Source organism: Sus scrofa, chromosome 12 (assembly GCF_000003025.6).
Source record: "Sus scrofa isolate TJ Tabasco breed Duroc chromosome 12, Sscrofa11.1, whole genome shotgun sequence".
In the NCBI taxonomy this organism is placed as follows: Eukaryota; Metazoa; Chordata; class Mammalia; order Artiodactyla; family Suidae; genus Sus; species Sus scrofa.
In genome coordinates this window covers 24800505-24827628 of record NC_010454.4, presented here as the reverse complement: position 1 = coordinate 24827628, position 27124 = coordinate 24800505, and the positions used below count along the sequence as shown (strand labels likewise).

Genomic DNA, 27124 nt, shown 5'->3' with positions numbered 1-27124 from the left:
GGAGTTCAGGCCGAGAGGAGGCGAGAGGCGCAAAGGTAACAAAGCCCCTGCCTGGGCTTTTTTTTTTTTTTTTTTTTCTGGGGGGGGATTGTTTTATGAGCTCTTTTTACAAGGGAAAGAAAAAACACTTTCTCGCCTCCTTTTTCTTTTTCAACTATCTTTGAGGGATTTTTATGGTGGACGCTCGGTCAGGTTTGCTGCTTTTTATGGTGACTGATGCTTGGATCAGGGAGAGAAGGGGGCTGCCACCTGGAGAGTGTTTGAACTGATTGGAACTGAGGTGTTAGGACCCCAGAAATACCCCAGAAAAGGTTGTTTGTGAGATGGCTCAGATGTGCTTTTCTGGTTTTAGAAAATGCAGGAGGGCCTGGGAAGTGTGCCTGTGTGTGCGTGTGTGTGTGTGTGTGTGTGTGTGTGTGTGTAGCGAGGTGAGGTACACTAGTGGCCCGCGTGTTCCGTGACTCTGCTTGTCTATACTGGGGGCTGGTGTCCCACATGTTTGTTTACCGGTGAGCTGTTGTCACTGCCACCTCCTGGAAAAATGGCATGCAGGTTTGGGAAGGAATGCCCCAACCTCGGAGCTGGGTATAGATGGATGTCTTCTTCTTCTTTTCTTTTTATGTCTAGCTTGGGATTGTAGACAAATATTTGCAACTCTCTGGAGCAGGAAACTGTTCCGTTTACAGGCAAGGTTCGTTGACACCCGGAATCTTCCTCTTCAACTCTGCCCCCTCCCTTCTTCCTGGAGGCTCAGTGTTTTTGGTTCCCTTTTACTCTCTAGGTTTGGGGGCCTTTTCCTGCACACGCCCCCCCCCCAAGCCCTGCTTCTGAGGGTGAGAGAGCCAGTGGGCTCTGCCTCAGACCAGAATGCGCTGGCCCCTTTTCCCTGGGGCTCACTGAGGGTTTGGAAGCAGGAGGCTGGCAGGAGAGAGAGTTCATGGAGAGGCCACGTTTTCTAGGCGATTAGCTCAGTATTAGAACCACAAAATGACCTCGGAAGCCCCTTGACCTCTCCGAGACTGGACATTGTGTTGGCTCTTGCCTCCTGCCCAGAAAGGAAAGTCACACCTCTGCAGGGAGGGATCGTTGGGCTGTTGTGTGTCCCATCATCTCCAGCCCCCACAAGCCCCCAACCCCTTCTTTGCTATCTTGGAATTTCTGGATTATTCTTCTATTACTCTCCATGGGGTAAAGGAATAAAAAAGTTAAGCTGAGCTGGAGGAGTGAAGGCGGGTGCTTCTTCCATCTGCCAGACTCCACCACCCCCAAGTCTGTTTTTCCCTCCTTCTTTCCTGTTTCCTTGGAGGGAGCCGAGGGGAGAAAGACAAAGGGAGGCAGATATGAGAGGTCCAGGGGCTTCAGAGGGCTAGGGGAACAAATCCCTGGTGCTAAGGAGAGAGGGCTCCCACCATGGCTACTATCTCTCAAGGTGTGTTATCCTAACCCACAGCCTCATAACCCATTTTTTTGGACGTTCCTTTGTTTAGGAAGCTTCTTCTCTAATCACTCTCACCCGCTTCCTCACTCCCCACTGTCCAGCTACTCACAGAACCCACAGAATACCTCCCCACCAGAGGAGCAAGAGAGAGAAGGGGGAATGGGTCAGGGCAGGCTGTGCTGATCATTTCCAGGGACTGCTGTGCCATGTTAACCAAAGTTTCCAGCAACTTTTAATTTTAAGAGATGCATGGACAGTTGACTAGGATGTGAACTCTGAACACAGAGCCTTTTCAAACCTGTGTTCTATGTGCTGTATCTTAAACATCGACCCCAGCAGCCAGCCATCCTCTTGAGGGGATAGAGACAAAGACAGACAGACACACCGACAGACTCCAGCTGGGGAGAGGAAATGTTCCCTTGTGTTCAGATTAGGAGAGACAGAACCTTGCTGAGAAGTATGTGGGGTGTTGGTTTGCATTTTGTAAATTGTCTCCTGTATCTTGGGGACTGTTTCAGGTGAGGAGAAATCACAGGTGCTGGTATCCTCTCCTTTGTCCCTGAATGGCTTACTAAATGCAGGGGCTGGAGGCCTTGGTAAGAAAAAGCAGGCCGGACTGCTCCTGGGATGAAAATATTTGAGGCTCAGGGAAAATGTGTACCCATTACTCATAAGGGCAGATAACCAATTGTGAGCCCTCTGTGGGCCCAGGTGACAAAGATCTAGTCACCTGGGTCTTCGAATGCTACTCTGCAACGTGAGGATTCAAGGTCCATCAGAGGGAAAGCGGGAAAACAATGGAAACAGAAGGTGGGGGTTCCTTCAAGGGTTTCAAACTCCCCCCCCCCCCGTTGGGGACCTTCCTGCCCCCTCACTCCAAGCCCTCTGACCTCTGCAAAGCTGAGCCCTTCGAGCAGGCAGGCGCCTCTGGCCCTTGGGCTCACCTCCTGTTCTCCGAACCTTTGGACCCCTCTTCTTCCATCGGCCCTCCCCGCTCCCCCTCCTGCTTGCACCCTGCCTGGGCTGACAGGGGCCGCCCGCGGTGGGTCTCCCTGGGCAGCGGCAGCCCGGGAGGGGGGTCTGGTTGGAAAGCCGAGTTGGGAAGTTTCCCAGCGTGAGTTGAGCGCTGACGGATTTGCGATGGGCCATAAAACCGGCGCGTTCAGATTCGTAAATCAATCTCGCCTTTCTCACAGTATAAACGTTCGCTTTATCGGCAGCAAGAAAGCGCTCTGCTCGCGCCCGGGCGCTTGTTTATTTGAACATGGACATTCCCAGGATCCGAAAAGAGTGTGGGCATTTTCACAGAACCTGCCCGGCGTGCCTTCGTGTCATTGGCGCTTCTTTTCTCTCCTCTTTCAAAATGATGTCTCGGTTTCAGAGACTGCTGTCTTCGCAGGTTCCAGCACCATCCCTCTCCTCCCCCCTCCCTCTGCCCACTCCCTCTCGTATTTTTTCTTTTTAGATTTTAGTGGGGTGCTTTGCTTTGGGGGACCAGTTTTAATGGATTTCTGGCCAGGACCTTGCAGAGAGCTGCCCTCAGTGGAGCCGGGTGCAGGGCTGAATTCTATACCAGTCTGGGTTTTGTCTCCGCACAATCAAAGCTGACTACCCCCCTACAGAGCCGGGGGCCTGCCGGCGCCCCACCCAAGTGTCGTCGTCAGGAGCGGGGTTTCGAGGGGACCTGGCTGGCCCAGGGCCTCTGGCAGGGGCCTCGCTGCCGCTACCGCCAGACCAGACCCGGCTCCAGAAGGGGGTGGCAGTTTCTTCGGGGATTGGTTGGGGCCCCCAGGATGGCAGCCTTCTCCCCATCGAGTCGCTTTTACTTCTGACCCCTCCAAACAAACCACTGGCGGCCCTCGAGCCCCACACCCCCTCCCCAAAGGGCACCAGTCCTCCCTGGGTCCTCCGGTCCCTGCAGCTGCGGCTACCCCGGAGCTGCTGAAGATAAGGCCGGGAGTGGGGGCGAGGGGCTCCTGCAGGAATGTCTTCTCTGCTTCCCTTTGCAACCCCATCCCACACCGCTGGCCAAAGACTCTAACTGGTCTGCTCCTTCTGGCGCCAAGCTGTATGTGAAGGTTTGGGAGGATTTTTTTGTTTTGTTTATATCTGAGATGAAGTCTGTGTACGTGTGTCTCTCTCTAGGCCGAGGGAATGGATTTCTCCTATCATCACCAGTGTTTAACCCTTTACTATACGACCCCCCCCCCATCTTCTTCCTATTGAGCTGTCTCCATTGTCTGCGGATTGGAAGCACAGGGTACTAACACCTGGGAAATAGGGATGGGGCTGTCAGGCCAACTTCAAAGCCTCTTTCTTCCCTTTCCCTCCCCTCCCCTCCAGTTCAAATCTCCAGCTGTCTTCACTAGTGTGTTGGGGGGTGGGGAGGGACTGAGACAGGGTGTGACATAGGTACAGAGAGATGGAGTGTCCACTTCTTTTGTGTAGGAATCTGAGTCCAGGTCTTTGTCTCTAGAGTATATTCTCAGTCGGTCAGGAGAATTTGGTTCCCTAGAATAGTAACGACACAAGGAAAAAAAGTCCCCCTTGCGGTTACTCTCAACTCTGGAAGCTCCCAAGTAATTTCTTCGCCCTGTCCCTTTTCTGCCCTTTCAAAAGGTACCACAAAGGATTTTTTTAAAAAGCTAGTTGAAGCCAGAAGCCCTGTTCCTTATGCATATATGTATTCTGGACTTATGATGAAGTGTTTCTTTTGAAGCTGGTCCCTTTAGACATTTTGGTGGTTATTTAAGAAAGAGGGGGAGTGGGTCTCACTAAAATAAATACCCCAGGAGTGAGGGAGAGAATAGAGTTGGGGGAATCTTCATCTTAAAGGATGCAGAGCGAGGACCTGGATGCTGAGAAATCCGGGGGCTCGGAGAAGGACTCTGCGCCCATCCCACCCCACCCCCCAGACGCCCCTGCAGACTATTTCTGCACCTCCACGAACTAAGCAGAAGCAGGAGGAGAAGGGAGAGAGGAGAGGTGGGCTGTGGGTAAGTGTGTCTGGGTGGGGGTTGGTTAGGGAGCGTGGAGACACAGCAGATACAGATGTGAATGTGGGAGAGAGGAGAACTTGCTACTATTCCATTGGTGGGTTGGGGGGAACCTATTTTGCAGGAAAATCTCTCCTCCTGAAGGGGAAGGTCATAGTGGTCCTCTGAGCCTGAAATCGAAAGACCCCCTTCCCCCTCCTGGTCACGTGATTCATTAAATAATTAATGCCGAGGTTGCAGAATAGATATGTATTCGTCAGGAAAATCGCAGGCTCGGTCTCCCTGTTTCTGACGTGCAATTCAACTGTCCTTTGAAAAACAAGCCTGTACCCCGAGAAAAAAAGAGAGGGGGAGAGAGAGGGAGAGAGAGAGAAAAAGAGAGGGAGGCAGCAATAAAACAGCCCCGCAGCCGGAGCCACACCGCGGGCTGGGGTATTGTAAGTAGAAGGGATTTCTCACTACCTACCGCGTCTTCTGTGTCCATGTAAATTTATTGTTTGTTATTAATGTTATTGTCGTAAAATGTGACAAATAGCCATCTTCATTTCCTGCCATTTCTCTTCACACGGTGCTCTGTGTGTTTATACCCATTGAGGCATTGCATAGAGATTTTAGGAATATTCCTCTTCTCTATCTCTCTCCCTCTCTCCCTCTCCCTCTCCTCCAACCTTTTTCTTGATTTATAGCAATATGGGTGTCAGCTTCTCAGCCGGCATGCCAGCCATTGTGTGTGTGTGTGTGTGTGTGTGTGTGTGTGTGTCCGCGCGCGCGTGCGTCTGCGTGTGTTTGTGAGCGAGTTGTGTTGTTTATGGCCGTGTCTTCGATAAATCATTTCTCACAGAAAATGCTGTGGAAGCTGGGCTATTTCTGCGGCCGGGAGAGAGTCACTCTCGGAGGCACTTCCTCTCTCTCCGCTCTGCTCCCAGGAGTTGGTTATTTCAGACGATTTGCAGTAATATATCAGCAGTTAATATGAAAGCTCTATAGCTGGAGGTCTTAAATTACAGCATCTGTGATTATCAATTAAGGCGAGATTTGTATAAATTTGGTAAACCAGAAATGCCTCATTGGCATATAAACCCAGTCAAAGACCACGACCTAATATAAAAATTATATTTGGGCGCCTGATGGAGGCCACATTCCTGCAGCAGCAGACAGAGCTTCATTTTTCAGCGGTTCCCCTCCAGGAGTTTGGCTGCTCCGATGCCAGCCTGGGGGGTAAAGAACCCAAGGCTGAAGGCAGAGGGAGCCTGGGGGCAAGAGAGGTGGAGGCAGGGGAAGCTAGGATTGGCGGTGGAGGCAGAGATTGTTTGTCATCGATGGGGGCCCAAACAGAAGTCCTCTGCGGCTGGCGTGGGCTGAAAGGATTCCGTTAGAGTATTAAAGCTTCATCTGTAGGATTGATGCGGATGACAGGGTGCCGAGGGGAAAGGAGAGCTACCCAAACTGGGGGAGACAATGGAGGTCGAGGCTGAAGGGCAGGGAGGGAAGCTGAAAGCTTTGCCCCCCCACTCCTGTCTAACAAAACAAGGAAGTGAATTCACACCCCAGTAGCCTTCCTTCGACCTCCTGAAACAAAGAAAGTTTCCTCAGCAGTGAGGAACTATGTGTGTTTGGGGCTAAAAGCAGGGAGAAGTTTTCTAAGTTTTTCTAGAAAAGAAAATGTTCCGGGACTCAGGTGGTCCCAGAAAGTTGGAAAGTGTTGGGTGTGTGTGGGGGTCCTCTCCCTCAGCCCCCCTCCAAAAGAGGGAGTAAAGGGGGTACAGTTTGGGAGAGGGGGAGAGCTGGTAACTTTCTCCTCCGGTTTCATGTGGAGGTCCAGGATCTCCTCCTTAGGGAAGAGTCTGCTGGTGGAGAGCAAAGCCAGAGGTGGCTTTGGGGGATGTTTTGTGCTGCACCCCAAAGTTGTTACACATGAGGGGCAGAGCCTTTGCCAAGTTCAGTTGGGGCTGCTGGCTTCTTCTTCCATGGCTGGAGCCCGGCCAACTGACTTTATAGTCACTATTATCTGTGATACTTAACTCTGCCTGCTGGTGTAAACCTTTGAGCAGGAAAATTAGCACCGTGCCTCGCCCAGGTGCTAATTATTCATGGCATTGGGTTGTGTCCTAGAGAGGCCGCCCAGGCTCCAGACCTGGTGCCTCCAGGAACTCACTCCCACGCTCAGCTCCAAGTGGGCGCTGAGCCGGGTCCTTGCTAACAGGCAGTTTATTGGGTGGGGGGTGGGTGAAGCCTTTCAGTCTGGGAGTCTGGGTTGAGTCGGGTTTAGGGAGAAAGAGAAAAAGGCCAGGACCTTGGGCTGGGGTGGATGGGGGCGTTACCTGGCCTAGTTCAAAGTTCCTGGGCAGAGTCTGGATTCAGGGTCAGCTTTGACAGGAGATCACAGGGGGGGGAAGGACTGGAGGAGGCAGCAAAGAGACTTGCAGGAGAGGGGGCTCCAGACCCTTCAGGCCCCCCATTCTTGGGTGTTGGAGGATCCCACACACACTCAGTGTGGGAAGCAAGTATTTCCTTCTCTATCACTTGGAAAGTAAAGAGGGGTGTGAATGTGGAGAGGGCCAGTTTGCCCCCAGTGCAGTGCTCCAAAATTTCAGTCGAAGTCTTGGGATCCCTGGGGTGGTGGTGGTGGGGGGGGGGGACTCTTCCTTGGAGAGGAAAAGGGGCATGGAGGGTAGAATGGTGGGTGTTAGTAGCCTCCGAATTCGGCCTGTTTTGAAGGAGAAGGCTGAAGGATTTCTTCTTTGGGACAGGTCCGAGCTAGTGGGGAGAGCTGGGCGCCAATCTCACAGGCCCCTGCCCCTGTCTTTCCAACTCCTCCCCCCTCTCCATCTCCCATCCCCCTGCTGTCTTGGCCTATGACGTGGAGTTCCCCCACCCCAGCTTTTCCTCTCCATTCTTTCAGCCCCCTTCAGGTCTTTGTCTCTTCTGGCCCTGGGGTACCCCCTCCTCTTCCTTTTTCCCCAACTCACACGCAGACTCTTCCCCAGGAGACAAAAGCAGAGAAACCATCCCTCCCCACCATTATCTTCGGTCAGTGGCTGGTCCCTTGCTGAGTCTTCCCATGTGAGGCCTGACACCCTCCATCCAGGCACATAGGCCTACCCCCAAATTAGCAAGTCATGTTGTTGTTGTTTTTAAAGATATATATTTGGTTCATTTAGCCACAAAGCACCTTGATTCTTACCCGTGCTGCACACACATCTCTCTTGCTTTTGTGCTGTGCAGGAGATGGGGTGAGAGGTATCTAACGGAAGGGCCTTTAGGGAAGCTGCTGACTTTGTCTTCTCCCCAGACTCTGCTTGGCTCCACTTTCTCTGTGTAATTATAGTGTGTATCCCTTGTACTTTTAAGAAGACGAGCTGCCGGCGCTTTAGTGACCAGAGGAGTTAAATAGAAAGATGAGGAGAGAGAGGTTGGAACAAAAAGAGAGGGCCCCAGAAAGAGGAAAAGCAGCAGGATCCCTTTCTGAAGTGGGAAGTCAAGGCAGAGCCCATGGAGAGGATGACGGGGAGGATGGAGACACAGACGGTCAGAGGGGCAGAGAGGCTGTCCTGGCAGAAGGACCCTTAAACTTGGTGAGCGCACGCATGCCTACACACACACACACACACACACACACACACACACACACACAGAGCCAGAGTTAAGTGAGAAGGGAAGTGGTAAGGAAATCACTCACTTTGCCCCCTTCTCTGTAGAAGAAGATGTCTCCATAGTACAAGGGGGAGGGGTCTCCCCTGAAGAGGACAGGGCCCTGAGGCCAAGGGCTCCACATTGCCCAGAGGGGAGCCTAAGAAGTGAGCCCAGAAGTGATTTCTGAAGATGGTCCCAAGTCCTTATCAAAGCTCAATTCAAATTCACTTAAGACAAAGAGAGAAGCAGAGTGTGAGAAGACAAAGGGACTGCGAGAAAGGGAGAGAGACCGCAGAAATGGTTAGGAAGGCAGAGAGAGAAGAGAGGAGAAGAGAAAAGAGAAATATAGAGACAGAAATGCAGAGAAAGAGCCCATCCCCCCCGGGGGGGGCAGCACAGATTGAGGAGAGGGCTGTAAGGTCTAGAAGCGCCTCCAGACTTTGCTTTCTTACAGGCCGCTCAGAGCTGAGCCCATCCCAGAAGCAACTGCCTCTAGAATAGGCCCTGGAGCAGCCGGGGTAGAAACCAAAGTGTCCAGGAATGGCCAAGATGTCTTGGCCACCTCACGCTCCTCTCCCACCACCATCGTCCCAAACCTCAAGGTTGTAATCTTTCAAAACAGAATGCCACCCTGGAGTAGGGTGCCCGGACTGGTGGTTGGGGTGGGTCTCTCACACCCTGAACCCCCAGAATCCTCTCTCGGCCTCTCTCGGCCCTTCTGGGTTTGGTGTCTTTCCCTCTTCAGGGACGGGGAGAAGAAGTTGATCTCCCAGCAGCCCGAGAACTTTCCCTTTCACCTCCAATCCACATCTCCTCCCTTGACCCTCCGGCCTGAAGAAACGGATGCGGACGCGACCCTCACTCATCTCCTCCCTCCCCCATCTTGCAGGAAAGAAAAGGAAACAGGGAAAGAAAGTTCCCTCCATCCCAATGGCTTTGGCCAACTTCAGGGAAAAATGGAAAATGCCAACCTTGCTCGCCTCTCCAGTCGCTGCCCCCGCCCCATCACCCCCTGGCCGCCGCGCCCCCCATCCTCCCGTCCCGTCCTGCCCAGAACTCTCGCTTCCCCTCCCTCCTCCGCCGGGCTGGACATATGGAACCCATTTCGCCGGTGACATTGAAGAGCCGCCGCGCGCCCGCCTTCCGCCATGGCGCCCCCGGCTCCCCGCGCCTCGCCTCGCAGGCCACCCCCCCGCCGCCCCCGGCAGGGCAGTCGCGGCTCCTCCCGCCCGGCCCGGCCGCTCCGGCCCGCTCGCGCCGCGAAGCCGCGACCCCGCTCCGCGCCGGGCCCGCCCGCCTCCCGCAGCCCCACGCGGGCCGGCCGGCCGGCCGCCGCCTGGAGGGCCGAACAAAGCGGCGGCAGCGGCGGCTGGGCCTCTCCCCGCGCCGGCCGGCGGGACCGGGATGCGCCCCGGGACCCGGGCCTGGCCGGCAGCCCGCCGCTGCCCGCGGCCCAGCGGAGGCCGCACAGGTAGGTGTGGGTGCCAAGCGGGCGCCAGGCCGGCCGGGGTGGAGAGCAGGGTGTCTGAGCGCCCCCATCTCTGTCCCTGGGGTCGGGAGGGAGACCCAAGAGGCCGACCCGGAGGGTGGAAGACAGAGGCGGGGGCCGAGGAGGCGGAGCGCGCGGGGCGGCGTGGAGGGACGCGCGGCTGTGGGTGCGGGGACAGGACCGGTTAGGGCCTGGGGAGCGCTCGGGCTCAGGAAGGGTGTGGGAGGCAGGGGAGGGTCTTCCGGGAGAGTTGGGAGCTCGGGGTTGTGCGGGAAACGTGAGGGGCAGCTGTGGGGGTGGGGGGCGGCTGGGCCCTGCTCCCACAGTCCAGCTGCCACCATGGCCAGAGCCTTTTAGCACCTCGCGGGTTATTTGAAGCTGGAACTACAAGGGGTTGCGCTGAGGCCGGGTGTTAAACTGAGAAGGTAGGAGAGGGGGTGATTTATGGCTTCAGAGAAGCTGTGTTTACTCCCTGCCTGCTCTGGAAACCAAAAACCAAACAGAGCCAAGGCGGGAGAAGCCTCTCTTCTTGGAGTGGAAGGCGATGCCAGGTTGATCCCCTGGTATTTATTTTCCCAGATGTGGGGAGATGGTGGGAACTGTCCCTTTGCAGGGGCAGGATGGATGTGAGGTATAAGGAAAGTGTGCTGACACGCACATGTGTGTTTTGCTTATTGTATTTGATGACTTGCATACTGTATGCTTGGGTTCGGGTTTGTCTGGTCCAGCATCGTTTTACAAGTGAGCACATAGGGCTGGAGGGGGACATGGAGTTCTCAGGTCTTGGTACTTTTGGATGGGATAGCCCTGCGCACACTTTGCTGCCCTGTGCCCTCACCATGGGGTCGGGCTTGTTCCCGCCTGTGCTTTCTTTCCTCCCACAGGCACAAACAGCAGCACCCAGTTAGCTTGGTCCCTGGCCTTCTGTGCCATCTGCCCACGTCGCCTGATCTTCACTTTGAACCTTTAACTTTGCCATGGGAGACTGGGGAATTAGCACAGCTGGGTGGGGAGGAGGAGAGGAGAGGAGAAGAGAAGAGAGGAGGGGAGAAAAAAGCCTGTGATGGTAGGGGTCTTGGCGGTTTTGAGGCTGGCATGGGTACTGCTCAAATTCCCCCAAAGCCTCTCTTTGGGAGGGGGTGAGCAAGCACAAAGGAAACGGAGGAAGGGAGCCATGCAGGATGATGGGGGGGTGGGGTAGGGAGAAAAATATTTTGACCCCCAGATAGTTATTTCCGCAGGCCAACTGGTGGCTCTTGCATTTCTGTCCAGACGCCCAGCTTTGCCTGGAAATTGTTTTGCATTAAATTTTCTCAGCCGCAGAATTATCTTTCCTCGCCTCCAGCTAAACTTGCATTTTTCCACCAGACACTTGGGCCCCGCACCAATGAAATCTGAGAGGAAGCGGCTGGGCCCTAAGTGGCTGTAATTTAATTGATTTTATCATAAATCATCAACTTGATGAAGAACCCGAGGTTTCAGTGAAGTAAATTGATATTAATGGGAGTTTCTTGAAATGCAAACTCGCAGCATTGTTGGGGCATCTTGAGCTGGGGAGGTGGATTACTTGTGTGCTGAGAGCAGAGAGCCTGGACCTGGAGCCCGGCACAGCTTTGGGGGGTCGAGAAAGCAAGCTGTGAGGGGCAGCTGCAGGCAGACCAATTTCTGTAGGGGAGCAAGGCAGAGAATGGAACTTTGTTGGGGAGGGAGCAGAATCTGACTCCATGAACCCTGCTGGCAGTCATGGGAATGCTGGTCCCCAAATAAGGGGAGGCATTTGGGGAAGCTGGTAGGTGTGTGGGCAGAGTTGGGGGTCGGGTGAGAAGGCCAGGCTGGTACAATGGGTGCATTGACTCCTGGTTAAAAATTGCCAGGTTGAAGCCTTCTTCCTCTAATTACACAAATTAATTATTTACTGCTCAGGTTGCTGTGTCCAAAAATAGCACTTTTGATTTGGTGATGAAGTTGGAGAATAACCCACCCCTGACACAGAAAAGCAGTAAAAACTGGTGCACCAGTCTCTGTGGGGACAAGGAGGACCAGAGGTGGAATTGGTGCCCAGCAGTGGGGGTATAAGCATTTAAATCCCAGGAGGAACGAGTTCACGTTTGGTCAAGATGGTGCCCATTATTGTCTGAACTCAGTTTATTACTGCTTCTTGTCACCCACTTTTACATCAGTATACAGAGAGGCATAAACCGTCGGCCCCAAAAGGGACCTTGGAAGAGGGAAGAGCTGGGGTCCTCCCCTCCACATACGTGCTCTGTCTTTACAGAAGGGGCAACTGAAGCCCACCGAATTCTCTGCTTCAGATCACACAGCCACTCTGGGCTGCTTAGAGTCCAAGCCTCTTGAGTCCCGAGCTTACCCCAAGTATGACTTTAGATAAATGACTTCCTGGGTCTGGGCCTCAGTTTCTCTATCTTTGACAATAGCTGGGTCACTGGGTGGGACAGGAAACTCCTTGTGTTCTCCCCAGTTCTGACCTTGAGCAACTCTCTAGTGTTTGGGAGCAGCTCCCTTTTGTGTCCTGGGCTGCTGTGGGCATCCGGGTATAAAAGTCACTGCATGCATATTTGCAATATACAAGGAGTTTGTCTATGCCCAGAGCAAGGGCACGGTTTCTCAGATAGGCTTGAAGAAATCCATTGGCATCTGGACCATTCTTCCTCCCCACGGCGTCATTCTCCACAGAGGAGAAGCCGGGGCCTAGAATAATAAAGACGGAAGGTGGTGGGAGGGGCTAGCTGGCTGGGTGGGGCCGGGATTGGCATTTGGAGGGGGAGCTGAGGAAGGAGGGTCTCAACCTCTACAGCAAGGCACCTTCCCTGCCAGACGTGGAGCTGAGGCTGGAATTTGTTGGCATTGCAACTTTTCACGTCCCTCCTGCTCCAGCCCAGGGACTGAATTGTGATTTCCTTATTTTAGATTCTGTGACAGCAGGCCACCACCCCCACCCTTCCTCCTGGAGCTTTGTGTCCCCTCTTCTTGGGAGAGGACACACACAGGGCATCAGAGCACTTGCTCAGGTCTTCCCCTGGGGCCACCAGGATGGAAGGCCTGCAAGGTGGATGACCCCTGTCCTCTTCCTCCTCTTCTTTCCCATCTCTTGTCTTAACTGGAAAATTCTAAAGAGGTGGGGGCTTTTCCGAGTTGCACGGTGGTGAGACAGGGATAGGTCTTGTAAGCTCAGGGGGATGAGGAGGCTAGCAGAGGAGGAAGGGTTTCCAGATTGCCTTGGGAAGTATGGCCAGGGATATGAATTGTGGTGGAGGAAGTGGGAAGGGATGGGAAACCAGTTCATCTTTGGGCTTCTGGAAATCAGAGTCCCTGACCAGATAACCCACTTCTTAAAGCCTCACCCCAAACCCTGTTTTGGGAGAGAGAAAGAAAAAAAAAAACAAAACCAAAAAACCCAAAGGCCAGCAGGCCCGGGTTCTGATTCTGTCCCATTGTGACTTTGGAGTTGTATGTTTGGAGGCAATTCAGGAGGCCTTCTGCTGATTGGTCATTAATCCGGTGAGTTATTGTCTGCTAAGCAGAGGTCACTGGGAGAGAGGCATCCAATCTGTCAGGAGAGACCTGTGCAGGCCCTTGCAGCGGGCTGGGCCCCATCCCTCTCTGGCCTGTATCTCCCTTCCTTCCCCAGCTGCCCCCACCCCATCCCACCCCACTCCAAGCTATCCCAGACCCGCTTGCTTCTCTCCCTCTGGCCTTGCCCACACTGCCCACCTTTGTCTCCACCACCTTAGCCCGGGTGGGGTTTGCCAGGCCGGCGACTGAGCTTCCAGATGAGGCAGGACCCCTGATTTACACGGGTTCCTAGGCCAACAAGGCACCGCCTGCCGCCGACTCCAGACTTGGCTCTCGGCACTGCCAACCCCTCTTCACTCTTCAGCGCGTGGGCGAGGCCGCTGCCGAGCACCCCCCCCCCAGCAGCAGATGTTGCAAACCCTTGCCGCTGCCCTGTTTTGTCCTGACTTCTTTTCGAGCCCCCCACGCCTGGAGTGAGAGGAGAGTTCAGCTCGGATGTTTCTTTTCCAATCTTGGCGGCCTTTTTCTTCTTTCCATCTCGCTTCTACTGAGCCCAGTCTACACCGGCCTCAGCTGGGCGCCGAATCTTCTCTTTCCCTCTGCCCCTTTGTTGCCTCTCGCTCGGGGATCTTACCGAGGTGGGAGCTGGGGATCCGCATACCGAGAGCGGTCTTCAGTAGCAGTTACCATCTACAACCCCTAGCTTCGAAAGCTTTATTAATATTGAAAAGAGATGGGGATTCAGGTGTGTGTGAGAACTTTTTGCGACTCTGCAAAAGCCACAAAGTTGGGCAGTGAAGCTGGAAGAGTGTGGGACCCGGACCAGAAAGAAAGAGATGCTAAACGCCTTGCTCCCCGACTCCCAGGGCCCAGCTTTTCAGGGAGCACTGTGGCCCAGGCGAATTTGGGGCTGGCTGACCCGGGGTTGGGCTGAGGCTGGGGGTGGGATGAGGGGGCAGGATCCTTGGTTGTCCCAAAGCTGATTTCAGAAATCAAATCTATTTTAAAGAAGCCGGCGAGGTTATCCTTATTGAGAGGAGAATTTTCGTTAGCTCTTCGAAGGTTTTTTGGGGCAAAGAGGGAAACAGAGGTGATCCCCCCAAAAAAGCTTGAAGGGTGGGCAGCCAGTGATTGCTCCAGGGGTTTTAAGCAACCCCCTCTTACTGGGTGCAGATTAGGAGTGGGGGAGGGGAGTGCCAGAGCAAGTGCTCTAGCTGGGCGGGGGGGGGGGGTGAATCCGGGAGAAAAGGATGTCTATGAAGGGGGACAGTTTCTCTCATTTTTACCTTTATTATTAATTTCTGCCCTTATTAGATTACACTAAGGTCTCTGTGTCTTAGTCGTTCGCTCCGTTTGTCTTTTTCAATTCCTCTCTCTCATGGTAAGTTGCCTAAGTTTCCCTTCTTAAATCCAGGTCTCTACTCTGCCTTTAAATCACAACTTCACTGTCGGGGTGACAAATACCTCTCTTCTCCTTTTCCAGACCTCAAAGTCTTTCCTCAGACCCCTCCAGTGTTTCTCACCCCCAGGTCCCCACCTAGACTCCTCATTGCCCCTGCTTTGTCCCATGAAGTGTGGAAGGTCCCTAACCAGCAGCAACACCTCAAAACGAAATGGGTGGCCTGGGATGCAGGTTCTACCCTTTACCCCTACCCCCCCCAGCCCCAAACAGGGGTAATAGGCCAGAAAGGAATTAAAAAAAAAAAAAAAGCAAGAAAGAAACCAAACTGGAATAGAATTGCCTCCTACACATTTCAAATGGGCTCTGATCTCAGAAACCCCACTCCATTTCCTCCCACATTTGGAGGTGTATTTCCTCTGGAATTTTCCTCCAGGTTAGCTTTTTTTTCCCCCCTCAGCCTTCCTTTTTGCTTCCACCCCACTGTACCCCACCTCCCTGTGTAGCCAGAGGGGACCACAAGAGTTGAGGCTCAGAGAGGGGAGGGGTCCACTACTGTCTCTGGAAAGCTCCTCTACCCTCAGCAGCTCAGCTGCAGGCTGAGCCTCCTGCAGGCCCGCAGCGGGCAGGGTGCCCTCTGGGCTCTCTTTTTATCCCTTGGGGCAAAACCGTGCAGTCCCACAAGTGACAAGTCCTCCTCTTCTCTTAATTTCACAGTGACCCTAGCCAGTGGTAGCAACAGTTAGGAGAGCTGGAGGCTCTGGGGTACAGCCTTGACTATTTAATCTGGGGGACAGAAAGACCCAAAGCGCTGTTTCCCTGAAGCTCTGTGGGGGAGTCCCTGACCCACCAGGCCCAAAGCTGCGGAGAGTTAAATGCAGCAGTTCTCTAACCAGGGTCCACACACTCAGGCAGTCCTAACTGCTCTCTGAGGGTCCTGGCTTGAGCCCCAGCATGGGGTCTGGCTTGGGCATTTTCTTTTCTTGACACTACGAATACACTCAGAAAAATGGCTTCCACCTCCCATCTTCATCTCCCCACCATGCTTCCCTCAGCCACCAACTGTCTAGGCAGGCGGTCTGATCCTAGGGACATCAGAGTTAGAGGCCCCGCATGAGGTTCCTTGCCAGAGGGTCCAGAGGTCTGGGTTTCCCCCCTCCACGCTTGTTCAGCAGGGGCTCCAGGAAACTGGCTGCTCCAGCCCAGGGAGCCTGACTTAGTGGACCTGGAAGAAGTGGAGGCTGGAGGAGGTCAGGGACCACTCCCTGTGAAGAATGAGACCCTTTCTCAGCCCAAAGCCAAGCCTGTGAGTGGGGAGCTATAGGGTGGAAAGGAAGCTTTGCAAGACACAGCCACCCTTTCCTGGGGGGGAGACAATAGCTGGAACCATTTCTCACCTTTGTTCTCCCAGTCCCTTCTCTCCTGGTGCATCCAGATGGGAGAAGGTGAAAGCCAAGGATTCTAACCAAGAGGTCACAGGGTAGTTGCTGGTTCTGTCTACACGAAGTTAAGAGAAGTTTTCCAAGCTGCCTTTGTAGGAAGGAGCGCCTGTCGGCCTTCTATTTTATTCCCTAAGCCCCGAGTCAGCAGTTCCGCAGAGTTGCAAACCCGCCTGCTTTTGGAAAAGTCCTGGTGTTCTTTTTGTCTTTTGCCTCCACTGGGAATGGCTCTTCCCCACCCTGCCCCCAAATCTGCAGACATCTACATTCTTGCCTCTGTCCTTCCTCCTACAGGCCTCCTTGCCCTTTTCAGACACTCCCTAAAAAAAATTGAGATTTTGTAGTCTTCCTCACTTGTGGCAAGAGTCCTAAATCTTGCAGAGCTAAGAGAAACAAACAGGTTTGTAGTAGTAGTAGTAGCAGTAATAATAACAACAACACTCCCCCATCTCTTCTGCCAGTGCATTTAAAATTAAGCCAGTTTGCTGTTCTTCTCATCTTCTTAGAAGTACAAATGTCCTTATCACCTCTTAGCCCCTTCTGCCTATCCGGAGGTGAGAATCATAGCACAAACTTCTTCGTGAAGTTCTTACGGCCTCTTTATTGCCAGCGGTGTCTGGAACTCAAGCTAAACACAGGGTCCTTCTTTTGTCACCCCCTCCTCCCTCTCCTCCCCCAATGAGATGGTTTGGATTTTTGAAATAATCACTCACCGCTTGTTGTCTGTTCTCAAAAATTGGGGGGGGAAGCTGTGAAAAAACAAAACAAAACAAAATAAAAGGTGCGGCTTACCCCCCTCCTACAGGTTGGAAATTGGGCCGGGAGATTTGCCGGGAAAAGGGAGGAATAGAGAGGGTGTAGGGAGAGAAGAAACAGAGCCTGGACGGTTCAGAAGAAGCGAGCCAGAGAGGGAGGGCGGGAGACCCAGCCTCAGTCCCTCAGGAGTGAAACTACTTAAAAAAAAAAAAAAAAAAAAAAGTCCTAGTGTTCCCACTGCAAATGAATGCCGAGGGGGCACCCGGCATCCCCCCCACCCCGGGCCTGGCCGGGGCCTTTGACTAGGCCTCCCCATCCCCAGCTACTTCTCCAGTTAGACTAGTGGGGGCGGGGGGAGCTGTTGAACTCCAAGGGCTTTCCCTCGTCTTTTTGCGCTCCTCTTCTTCCCCCGCCCAAATCTGAACTTAAAAATATTTTACCTGCCCTTCAAAAACCAAAACAAAACTCAAAACCTCTACCTTCTTTCCTTCCTCACTCTTTTTTTTTTTTTAAACTGGGGGGGGCGATTCAAAATCCCCCCTCCCCCATCACCACCGTCACCTTCCTTCCTTATCAGGCATCTAGGCTTGCTAAAGGGGAGAGGTGGGGGGGGTGTGAGCTTGTGTGTGTGTGAGTGAGTGTGTGTGTGTGTCTGTGTGGTTTTTTTTTTCCCTGTGCAAAAGCAGAGGCCATTGTTACGGAGAGTAGGGCGTACCAGTCTTATAGGGCAACCACACTGTGGCGGCTTGGCCGAGCCGGGAGCCCGGAGCTGGATTCTCGGCGAGCTGAGCCGCCCGAGCACCTTTCGGTCTTCTTCTATTTTTTTCCCCCGCTCCCCCACCCCCTCCCTCCTGCGCACCCCCCGCTCCTAAGCCGAGTGAATTGAAGCGGACGCCGCGCGGCTCCTCCGGCCGGTCTGCCCCTCGGGCTCCCCAGCCGGGGTGGCTATTGGGGGGGGGGGGGCGACGCAGCTTTAAACAGTGGTCTTTTTTTCCTTTGCCTTCAAGGAGGGGAGATTTCTCGCCTGCCGCTCGCGCTGGGGCTCGATGTGAATATATATTATGTCTGCCTGTTCTCCCCTCGTCGGTGGCTAAGGTAAGCTGGACTGAAATAGGCTATCAGTTTGTGAATGGCGGAGAGTATGTCTCAATGATTTATGGCCCATATGACTCCAATCTCGGTTCAAGAAGAGTTCACAAGCTTTAAGCTTCCTTCCACGCAGCGACTCTCTCTCTCTCTCCCTCTCTCTCTCCCTCTCTCCCTCCCTCCCTCCCTCCCTCTCTCTCTCTCTCTCTCTCTCTCTCCCTCTCCCTCTGTCTTTCTGCTTCTCTCCTTTTCTCCTCTCTTTTCTTTTCAGCAGCCTGATCAGGGCTGAATGTTACCCCCGGCTGCTAAGAAGAGCCTAACCTTTTCCTCTCTTCCTTTTTTGTTCTTTTATTTTTCTTCTGTCGATTATGATGATTTTTTGAAGTCCTGGAAGGTGGCCTATCCCCTCTCCTGGGGCTTCCCCAGCTATTGTGACTCTCCCCGGCTTTCAGGGGGTTGGCCCGGGAAAGGTGGGTTTCTTGGGGTGGCTCACAGCCCTTCTCCAGTGAGACCCTGGGGGAAGCCGGGAGCCACCGTCTCCCTCCCTCCTCTCTCCTGAGAAGCCATATGGAGCCTGGATTCTTCCAACATGGAGGCAAGGGAAATAGACACGTTGGGCTTGGTAGGGCTGCTCCCCACCCCCTTCTCCTGGATCCCCAGATCTCGGATCCCCTCGGCACCTTTCCCTCTTGTCACTGTCCCATCAGCCAGGCCTCTGCGCCCTCCAGCCCAGCCCGGCCTGGCAAAGTCCCGGTGCGGAGTTGCTAAGGCGCCTTTTAATTCGGTTACCTCCAGCTCCCAAACTTGCTGTCGCCCTAGGGCTCGGCCCTCGGCCCGGTGGCTCTTGGAACCTGCTGCCGCGAACCGTTTCCGCGTTCCCAAAGCTCTCGGTTCGCCTCCTTGGGCCAACATAGCCGGTCGCCAGCCACCGCGGCAGCAGCGGCCGAGGCAGCTCGGCGGCGGCGGCGGCGGCGGCAGCCGGAGGCTAACTCCGTCCACAAACCTTCCGGGCCGTTTCTTGCCGCCGGCAGAGTCTCCATTCTTTGCTGTCACGTCTCTGGCTTCTCGCTTCTCACAGTCGCCTGGCCTCGGTCCTGCGATGGTTTGCGAGTTTATTGCAGGGGGAGCGACAGGAATTTCGGCCCCAGGCGTCTAGTCAAATTATTGTTTTATTATTATTATTATTATCATCATCATCGTCATGGTCATCATCATTACAGCTGTAACGATCATTTAGACTAAATAAAGCCAGGGCGCCGCCAGCCAACCCCCTCCAACGTTTTTAGTTCATTCTCCTCTCTGTCTATTAATAACAAACTCAACTGATGCCTGTTAATTAATTCCCCCTTCAGCCAGGGCTGCTCCGAAGCTAATTTTGGTTAAATCATCAGAGGCTAATGATAATAATAATAAAGGGATTGGGTCAGCCTGGTCAATTGAACTCCAGTTCTCCTCCCTGGAAGGACCTGCTGCTTTGCAGACCCATGTGTATGTCCCAGAAACAAATTCTTCCCAGAAACCAATCGGAACTACTCAGCTCCCTTTTGAGTCTAAATCTGTGCCAGGAAGAAGGGGATTTATGTGTAGGAGGGATTTCCTTTGCCTGCCCTCCTTTTATTTTATTTTCCTATTTTTAGTTTTCTTTGGAATTGACCAGCTGGGCTGAATGAGATTTAAGTAGTCCAAACTCCCTTGTCAGAAGAGAGGGTCAGTCTGAAGATTTTTATGAAAAGTGATGGGGAGTGTTGGGGGAATGCAATCAGAAGTTTCAGAAGAAATACACAAAATCCTGTGACAGCTTGAACCTTTATTTTTCTGGCACACTCAGAAGCCTGTATTAAAATAATGAGGTGGGGTGTTTTTTTTTTTTTTTGTCTCAGAGAATTTCAGTAAAGAGGGGCACCCCATTTCCAATTCAGAGAATAACATTGTTCAGATTGCTTTGTTTAGTTTCTTTTTTCCTAGGGAAAAAATTTGCTCTGTTAGAAAACTTTTCCATCTCTTGGTAGAGAAGTCCAGCAGTTATCCAATTTCTCTCTTCTTCTTTTGGAGAAATCCAAGGAACTAGACCGTCAAGGAAAGGATGGGAAAAAAATTAAGTCTGATGAAAAAGAAAAAAATGGAAGGTGGGGGAGACCTGGGCCAAATGGTCACAGCACCAACTGGCCCTGCCAGGGAAACAGTCCTGTTCCATTTGGGGGCCCCACGAGGGCTGCTGGCTCTGGGGTCCCAGACTTGAGCAAAGACTCAGACTAGAGCTGGTGGTACCTGCAGCAGGGCCGCCGTGGAAGAGGCTCAGTTCCACTGGTTTTGGAGGTCAAAAGTCTTCCAGAAGTTTCTAGGTTAGGTTGTTGTCTTCCAGAGATGGGAGGGGAAGGAGAGAATCCCTCACACCAGAAGGTTCCCTGCTTGACTTACTTCTCCCTCCTGCCTCTTTCAGAGATCCTCAACTCTGCTTGGATGAAAGGAACCTAAAGGGAGGCAAAGGCAGGAGGCAGGAAGCAGGAGGCCTCTCAGCTCAGAGGAGGTTGTTGATGATGCTTTTATTTTGGAGTCTTCTAGCCCCCCCCCACCCTATCCCAGAGTTGGGGTGGGAGAGGGAAAAGGAGAGGTCAGCAGGCAAGAGAGAAGCAATGGCCCTTGCAGTAGTTAAGATTCTATACCTAGGCAGTTCCCAGAGGAGTAGAGTCTGTATTTTTAAAGTGGAAATGAAAATTAGTGGGCTGTTCTTTTAAAATTAAGGCGTTGAAATAAGAAAAATCCATTTCAGATCAAGGAAGTGGCCTCAGCATCTGCTGTGAAGATGTTGGGTGGGGGAGATGAGAAAACCCTATTGATGTCAGTTCCCTTTTCAGTTCCTAAGATGGATTCATTCGAGCCCCAGTCCTCTTCTCCCCCTGTGTCTCTTCTCTCACCCCGCAGGTCAACCGCTGCTCCGAACAGACCCCGGGAGGAGGTGGGCAGAAAGGGGAGGGGGGTCCGGCGTGCCACGTGACCCCCAGGGGTGCCAATGTCCGGTCGTGAGGGTATCAGGCCCTTGCAAGTTGCCACCCACTGCCCGGGCCTCGCCCAGCAATGCAGAAAGCCACCTACTACGACAACACCGCGGCCGCACTCTTCGGAGGCTACTCCTCGTACCCTGGCAGCAATGGCTTCGGCTACGACGGTCCCCCGCAACCCCCCTTCCAGGCCGCCACGCACCTGGAGGGCGACTACCAGCGCTCAGCGTGCTCACTGCAGTCCCTGGGCAACGCCGCCCCTCATGCCAAGAGCAAGGAGCTCAACGGCAGCTGCATGAGGCCCGGTCTGGCCCCCGAGCCCCTGCCCGCCCCGCCCGGCTCACCCCCGCCCAGCGCCGCACCTACCAGTACCACTAGCAACAGCAGTAACGGGGGCGGGCCCAGCAAAAGCGGGCCTCCCAAGTGCGGTCCCGGCTCCAACTCCACCCTCACCAAACAGATATTCCCCTGGATGAAAGAGTCGAGGCAAACGTCCAAGCTGAAAAACAGCTCCCCCGGCACAGGTACCGGCTCTCCGCCTTCCTCCTCGTCAGCTTTTGTCCGGGCCAAGAATGTCACTGTTATTCTAGCACCCAGACCCTAGGCGCCCAGGCGGCGGGCCTGGGGACAAAAATCAGGTGGCGGCGGCTGCATATCCCCCCCACCACCACCTGACGACCCCTGACCCCACCAACACCCTCTCCCTCCAGCCCCCCTCCACCTTAGCTTCTGAGAGGTCCAGAAGGCGAAGTGCTCGGCCTCAGCCCTTCGGAAGGCCGCAGAGCCACGAGACACTGCCAGTAGGCGCAGAGTCGTCAACGATTGATGATTATTATGATTACTGTGGGTATTAATCACAATCGCTCGGGCGGCCCGGGGTCCCGGCCTCGAGGCACAGCGGCCTCTTCGCGCCACCCTTCCGTGCCCTGCCCAGAACGTCCAGACTCCCCCAAGGAGTCTCCCCAGACACCTACCTGCCCAGTCCAGGGGACCGGGCGGGGTGGGCGTGGGAGGAGTGTCTTCCAAACCTGGAACTGAGGATAAGGGGGAGAAAGCGTGCGCGAGAAAATCCAGCCCTAAATAAATGGCCATGCGGCTCTGCGTGACATGATCAAATTTTCATAAGCTGGGGCAGCGAGAGGAGAACAGGTCTCTTAATAAATGCCACTATTATAGAGTGTCCGCTAATGCGACGGGCGGGGGGGGAGGGGAGAGAGAAGGAGGCGGGGACGCGAAGGGGAGGGCGGCGAGGGCTCCGAGTCCGGGCCTGGATTTATTAAGAAACGATGCATTCAATTTCGGCGTGTTCAGTAATTATCTTTTATTTCATTTTCTCCCCTTCCCACCCCTCCCCCCTCGGATCCAGCGGAGGGCTGCGGCGGCGGCGGCGGCGGCGGCGGAGGAGGAGGCAGTGGTGGCGGCGGGGCGGGGGCGGCGGCGGGGGAGGGGACAAGAGCCCCCCGGGGTCGGCGGCGTCCAAGCGGGCACGGACGGCGTACACGAGCGCGCAGCTGGTGGAGCTGGAGAAGGAGTTCCACTTCAACCGCTACCTGTGCCGGCCGCGCCGCGTGGAGATGGCCAACCTGCTGAACCTCAGCGAGCGGCAGATCAAGATCTGGTTCCAGAATCGGCGCATGAAGTACAAGAAGGACCAGAAGGCCAAGGGCCTGGCCTCGTCTTCGGGGGGCCCCTCCCCCGCCGGCAGCCCCCCGCAGCCCATGCAGTCCACGGCCGGCTTCATGAACGCCTTGCACTCCATGACCCCCAGCTACGAGAGCCCGTCCCCGCCCGCCTTCGGCAAAGCCCACCAGAATGCCTACGCGCTGCCCTCCAACTACCAGCCTCCTCTCAAAGGCTGCGGCGCCCCGCAGAAGTACCCCCCGACCCCGGCGCCCGATTACGAGCCTCACGTCCTCCAAGCCAACGGGGGCGCCTACGGGACGCCCACCATGCAGGGCAGCCCGGTGTACGTGGGCGGGGGCGGCTACGCGGATCCGCTGCCGCCCCCTGCCGGCCCCTCCCTCTACGGCCTCAACCACCTTTCCCACCACCCCTCTGGGAATCTGGACTACAACGGGGCGCCCCCTATGGCCTCCAGCCAGCACCACGGACCCTGCGATCCCCACCCTACCTACACAGACCTCTCCTCTCATCATGCGCCTCCTCCTCCTCAGGGTAGAATCCAAGAAGCGCCCAAGTTAACACACCTGTGATGGGAGAGGGAGGGTCGGAGGGACAAGGTCCTGGGGTAGGGGAGACCCAGGAGGGACGGGGACTGTGGAGCTCTGCGGAGGGGGGGGGGCACCCTGGACATCTGAGAGAAAAGGCAGGGAGGTGGCAGTTAGGCTTCCTGGGAGGGAAGGGCCTGGAGCTCCTTCTTCTTCCCCTGGCCTCAGAGGTTGCCTTTTTAAAGTCTTGCAGCCCTTGTTCAGTCTGCCTGTGTATCCACTGGAAAGGAATCCACAGCAGAGTAGAGATGACCCCATCAATCCCAGGCCTCCAGCAATACCCAGATGGAAGTCCACCCTGGGCACTGGAGTAGAGGAAGAGGAGATAGGGCAACAAGGCAGAGAAGCACATTTTTAAAAACCGACGAGATGGCTAGGCCATCACCAGCCAACCAACCAACTTACCTTTGGTCTCTGTGGGTAATTCCCCAAATCTTGATTTTTTTTTTTCTTCTGGCAATTCTCCTTAAAAAAATTAAAAACACACTTCAAAACCAAGGGCACAAAGCACGTTTCCCTCCCATTTCTCTGAATCCTCAAATTTCTTCCCATCTATTTGAGGTTGCTGGGGTACTCCCTGCATTTCTCGTCCCATATTTTTCTGCTCTAGGACATGCATATCTATACCCCGTCCCCATCAATTATACTCTTCAGAGGGCTCAGGGATGGTGAGAGATCTTGAAAGTCAGAGCTGTTTATATTATAAATATATATATATATATTTTCTCTTATAGTAAAAGCTGGGAGGTAAGGGCTGGCAAGTTGTCAGGACTGAAGGTTTGCCCATTCTGCTGCCTCCCATCTCAGCTCCAGGTCCATCCCCCTCTTTCAACAGAAAGCAATCGGTGACACGAGGTTCCACACTTTTCTTTTCTTCTGTTGCTCTCTTGACTTAACGTGAAAACAGGGTATATTTTAACAAACTGTCTGTCCCAGGGCCGGGCTGCAGCTGGGCCTGTGCGCCTTGCTCAACCCGGGACAGGACACTTTTGTTGCACTTAGAGTTTACATTTTAATGGATATAAAAACAACTGTGAGAGATGCCTGGGCCTGCAGGAGTCCAGCATTGCTCAAAAAGCGTGTGTTCTAGTGAACATTTTCATATATATTTATTGGTTATAGCCTGTTAAAGTATTTTCTTTTTTGTATTATTTATCCCCCAACATTATGTATTTATATGAGGGAAAAAGGAAAAAAAACTGTACTTTTTTTTAGTATTTACTTGTTATAAAGGACGTTGTGTTCCCTGTCATGTAAAACCAGCTATTTTAGTTATTATTGTACTCTAGAAAAGAGCTGTAGATTTATGTTAAACTCGTACTTATGAGCAATTGTAATTAGTTCTAAAAGGCATGAACTCAGCTCCTAATTGTCACTGTATAGTCCTGAATTTGTAGAATTAGAGTTAATTCCCTCTTGGAACTTTCTTTGTTCTTCCGTAGTTACTTTTTCCCTTACTTAAAAGGGTTGTCTGTCAAACAATTCTTGAATAAACTTTCTGTTATCAATTTTATCTTGTCCTGGTGGTCCAATTTAGATAGCAGAGCAGGCTGCTGACTGCCAGATTTCCCCCAAGGGAAGAAGGGGGGTGAAGACCCTATCCTGGCCTTTCAGCCCGCTGCTCAGGCCCCTACCTCCCCCCTGCTGTGTCTCAGGTTTATTTGGCTTTTCTCACACAGGCTTGGGACATTCTGGCAACTTCTTTGGCTAAGATTTAAGTAACAAGTTAGGGGGAAGGGGGTCTCTCTCTAGGTCTCTAGGCTTTGCCTCTCAGTTTTTCTCATTCATTGACCTTTTGCCTTTTTGCTGTTTTGGCTACAATCTCCTTAGTCCACCCCCTACTCCCCATCCCGTCAACAACAACAAAATGTGGCCGGTCACTGCTTCTTCCAAGAAAACCTAAACTTCACAGTTCTCTTCCGGAGCTACAAAGAAGCTGTCACGTGACCTGAAGCCCAACCACCATTGGGTCTAAAATGAAAACAAAGGAAAATGATTAATCTAAAAAAACAAAACAAAACAAAACAAAAAACCTAAGGCCTAGACTTCTCGGGTCAAACCTTAAAAGTAAAGTGAAATTAAATCACTAAATAAAACGCGGGGCGGAGAGAGAGGAGGTGTGTTTGATTTCCCCCGCCAGGGAAAGGAGGAGGGTTGGGAGAAGCTGCTGGATTCAAGCGTAAATAAAATGGTCCCCAGGCTAATGTGTCGCTCTGTTTCCACGATCCTTGGGAAAACTTCATTTCTTAGTCGTGGTTCCATAAAAGTTTTATCACATTGGAGCGAGGATAGAGAGGGTCTGTCAAAGATGAAATGTCACTGCCGCGTCGCTGGAGCCGATAAGAGCGAGGAGACAGGGCGGCTGAAATATGGAGCTAATTCGTTGAAAGAAGCGATGGCTGCTTGCTGAAGAGTTGCATAATTCTAATTGTAAGCGATGCACCCGCATTGCTTAATTAGGAGCATATATTTGGTGGTAGTGACGGGGGGGGGGGGGGTGTCGGTGAGAGAATCGTTCCAGGGCCTCAGCCTTAAAGCGAGGGCTGATTTTCATTTTTATGTTGCATCCTGGCAGTCCAAGGTTAGTAATTACAGTCCTTATGCAACAATAAATAACAATAAAAAAGCAACCTGAATTCTACACCCTCCTCACTACCACCACCGCCGCCAAGTAGGATTTTAACTGGACTGGGCTCATCCAAGCAGCAAGCAATTTAGCATTGGTTCAGGCTATAATTTAAAGGCATAAGAGCGTGCAAAGTTTGATTGGGATCAAATAACGCTCAAGGGTTTCTCTTTCCTTCTGTCTTTCTCTCTCTCCTCCTCTACCCTGAATAACATTTTCTGAATAATGTAAGTAGATGAAGCACCATGTTTGGCTCTGGGGGTTAAGAGGATTGATTATTTACCTAGCGGAGAGAGGCAGGCCAAGTCAGAGAATTAAGCTCTGAAATTTAGAGTTTGAAAAACAGAGCTTTTGGCTTGAAACTGGAATTGCAAACATGAAGAAGAATAAGGGGTGCCTTGGCTCGGTGTCCCCCTACCCTTCTCTCTGAGAGATGTCAGGCCCTAGCTAAGCAGCCAGGGTCCTGGGGGAAATATCAGGGCTCTAAGATTCACAGCACAACAGGGGGGCGGGGAAGGGGGCGTCTCTGGGAAGGAGGGTTCCCTTGGCCCCTTTTAACACCCAAGTTTTCTGCTGTTCTCTAATCTGGCCGTAAAATCTGTCAGCAGGGTTAGAGAGGGCTGTATTTCCTGCAGGAACAGCCGGAGAGAAGCCTTAGACCTTGCAGCCAGCTGGAGAGGCTGTGAAAAAACAAAACAAAACAAAAAAACCTTCCAGGGCTTCTCGAGGGGGTGGCCTGAGGGAGAACCGTCTCAGGCCTCACTGCACAAGTGGCCAGACAACTGCTCTTGGGCTTCTTCTCTGCCTGCTCCCCACTCCCACCCCCATCCCCACTTCCACATGGCAAAAATCACTTTCTTGGGAGCCGAGCGGGACACGACCGACCGTTTCTGGCTGGTTTGCCCCGTTTTTCAGAGCAGCTCGCTTGGATCTGAGCCCTCCAGAGCCAGCCACCCCCTGGCCCCCCGGAGCCCCCACCTCCAGCTCCCCTGTTTTCATCCTGCCTGGCTCCCACCCCCACCCTGCTCCTCAGCGTTCTCTGTCCTGTTTCATGAGTCACACCACCCACGCGGAGGAATACTCACCACCACCCACTCGGCTCTTACAGTGACAGAAACTTTCTAGCTCCCGCTGCCCGGGCCGGAGTTGCCATTTCTCTGCTAACCAGGCTTGGCCTCCTCCTCGCCGGGCAGGCGGCAGCGAGCAGGGAGGGGGAGGGGAGGCCCGAGCCGTGGGAGTTCTCCCGGCAAACTTTCCACCCAGCCCAGCGCCCTTCCGCGGTCCCCATTTCCCATCTGTTTCCCGGCGCGCCCAGCATCACCTTTCTCTTTTGCTTCACACCCCCCACCCCCCAGGCCTTTTCAAGGGATGTGGAATTTCGGCTGTTCCCTCGGCTTTCCCAAAGAGCCAAATTCTTTGATGCCATCAGAGCGAGCTGTCAGGGGGCTAAGATTGATCGCCTCATCTCCCCTCGGTCCCTCTGACCCACTTATTTAAAAAT

General features: G+C 53.5%; 1 protein-coding gene and 1 long non-coding RNA gene across 5 annotated transcripts; one reads left to right on the top strand and one right to left on the bottom strand.

Moving 5' to 3' along the window:
* Positions 72-24510, top strand: HOXB3 (homeobox B3). The gene is given in 5 exon segments (XM_021067109.1): positions 72-4871; positions 17692-17779; positions 20693-21293; positions 22136-22189; positions 22192-24510. Coding segments are annotated over 3 exon segments (1293 nt in total). The 5' UTR covers positions 72-4871; positions 17692-17779; positions 20693-20845; the 3' UTR covers positions 22983-24510.
* Positions 17786-27123, bottom strand: LOC106505099. Of its 4 annotated transcripts, XR_002337153.1 has the most exons (5): positions 26709-27123; positions 23403-23462; positions 21744-22976; positions 20039-20241; positions 17786-19834 (listed from the first exon to the last, which is right to left on the bottom strand). It is a non-coding gene; the product is annotated as an uncharacterized LOC106505099 (long non-coding RNA). The 4 variants fall into 4 exon arrangements; XR_002337152.1 differs by having other exon boundaries at positions 17786-20241; XR_002337151.1 differs by lacking the exons at positions 17786-19834; positions 20039-20241 and having other exon boundaries at positions 22263-22384; positions 22911-22976; positions 26709-27120.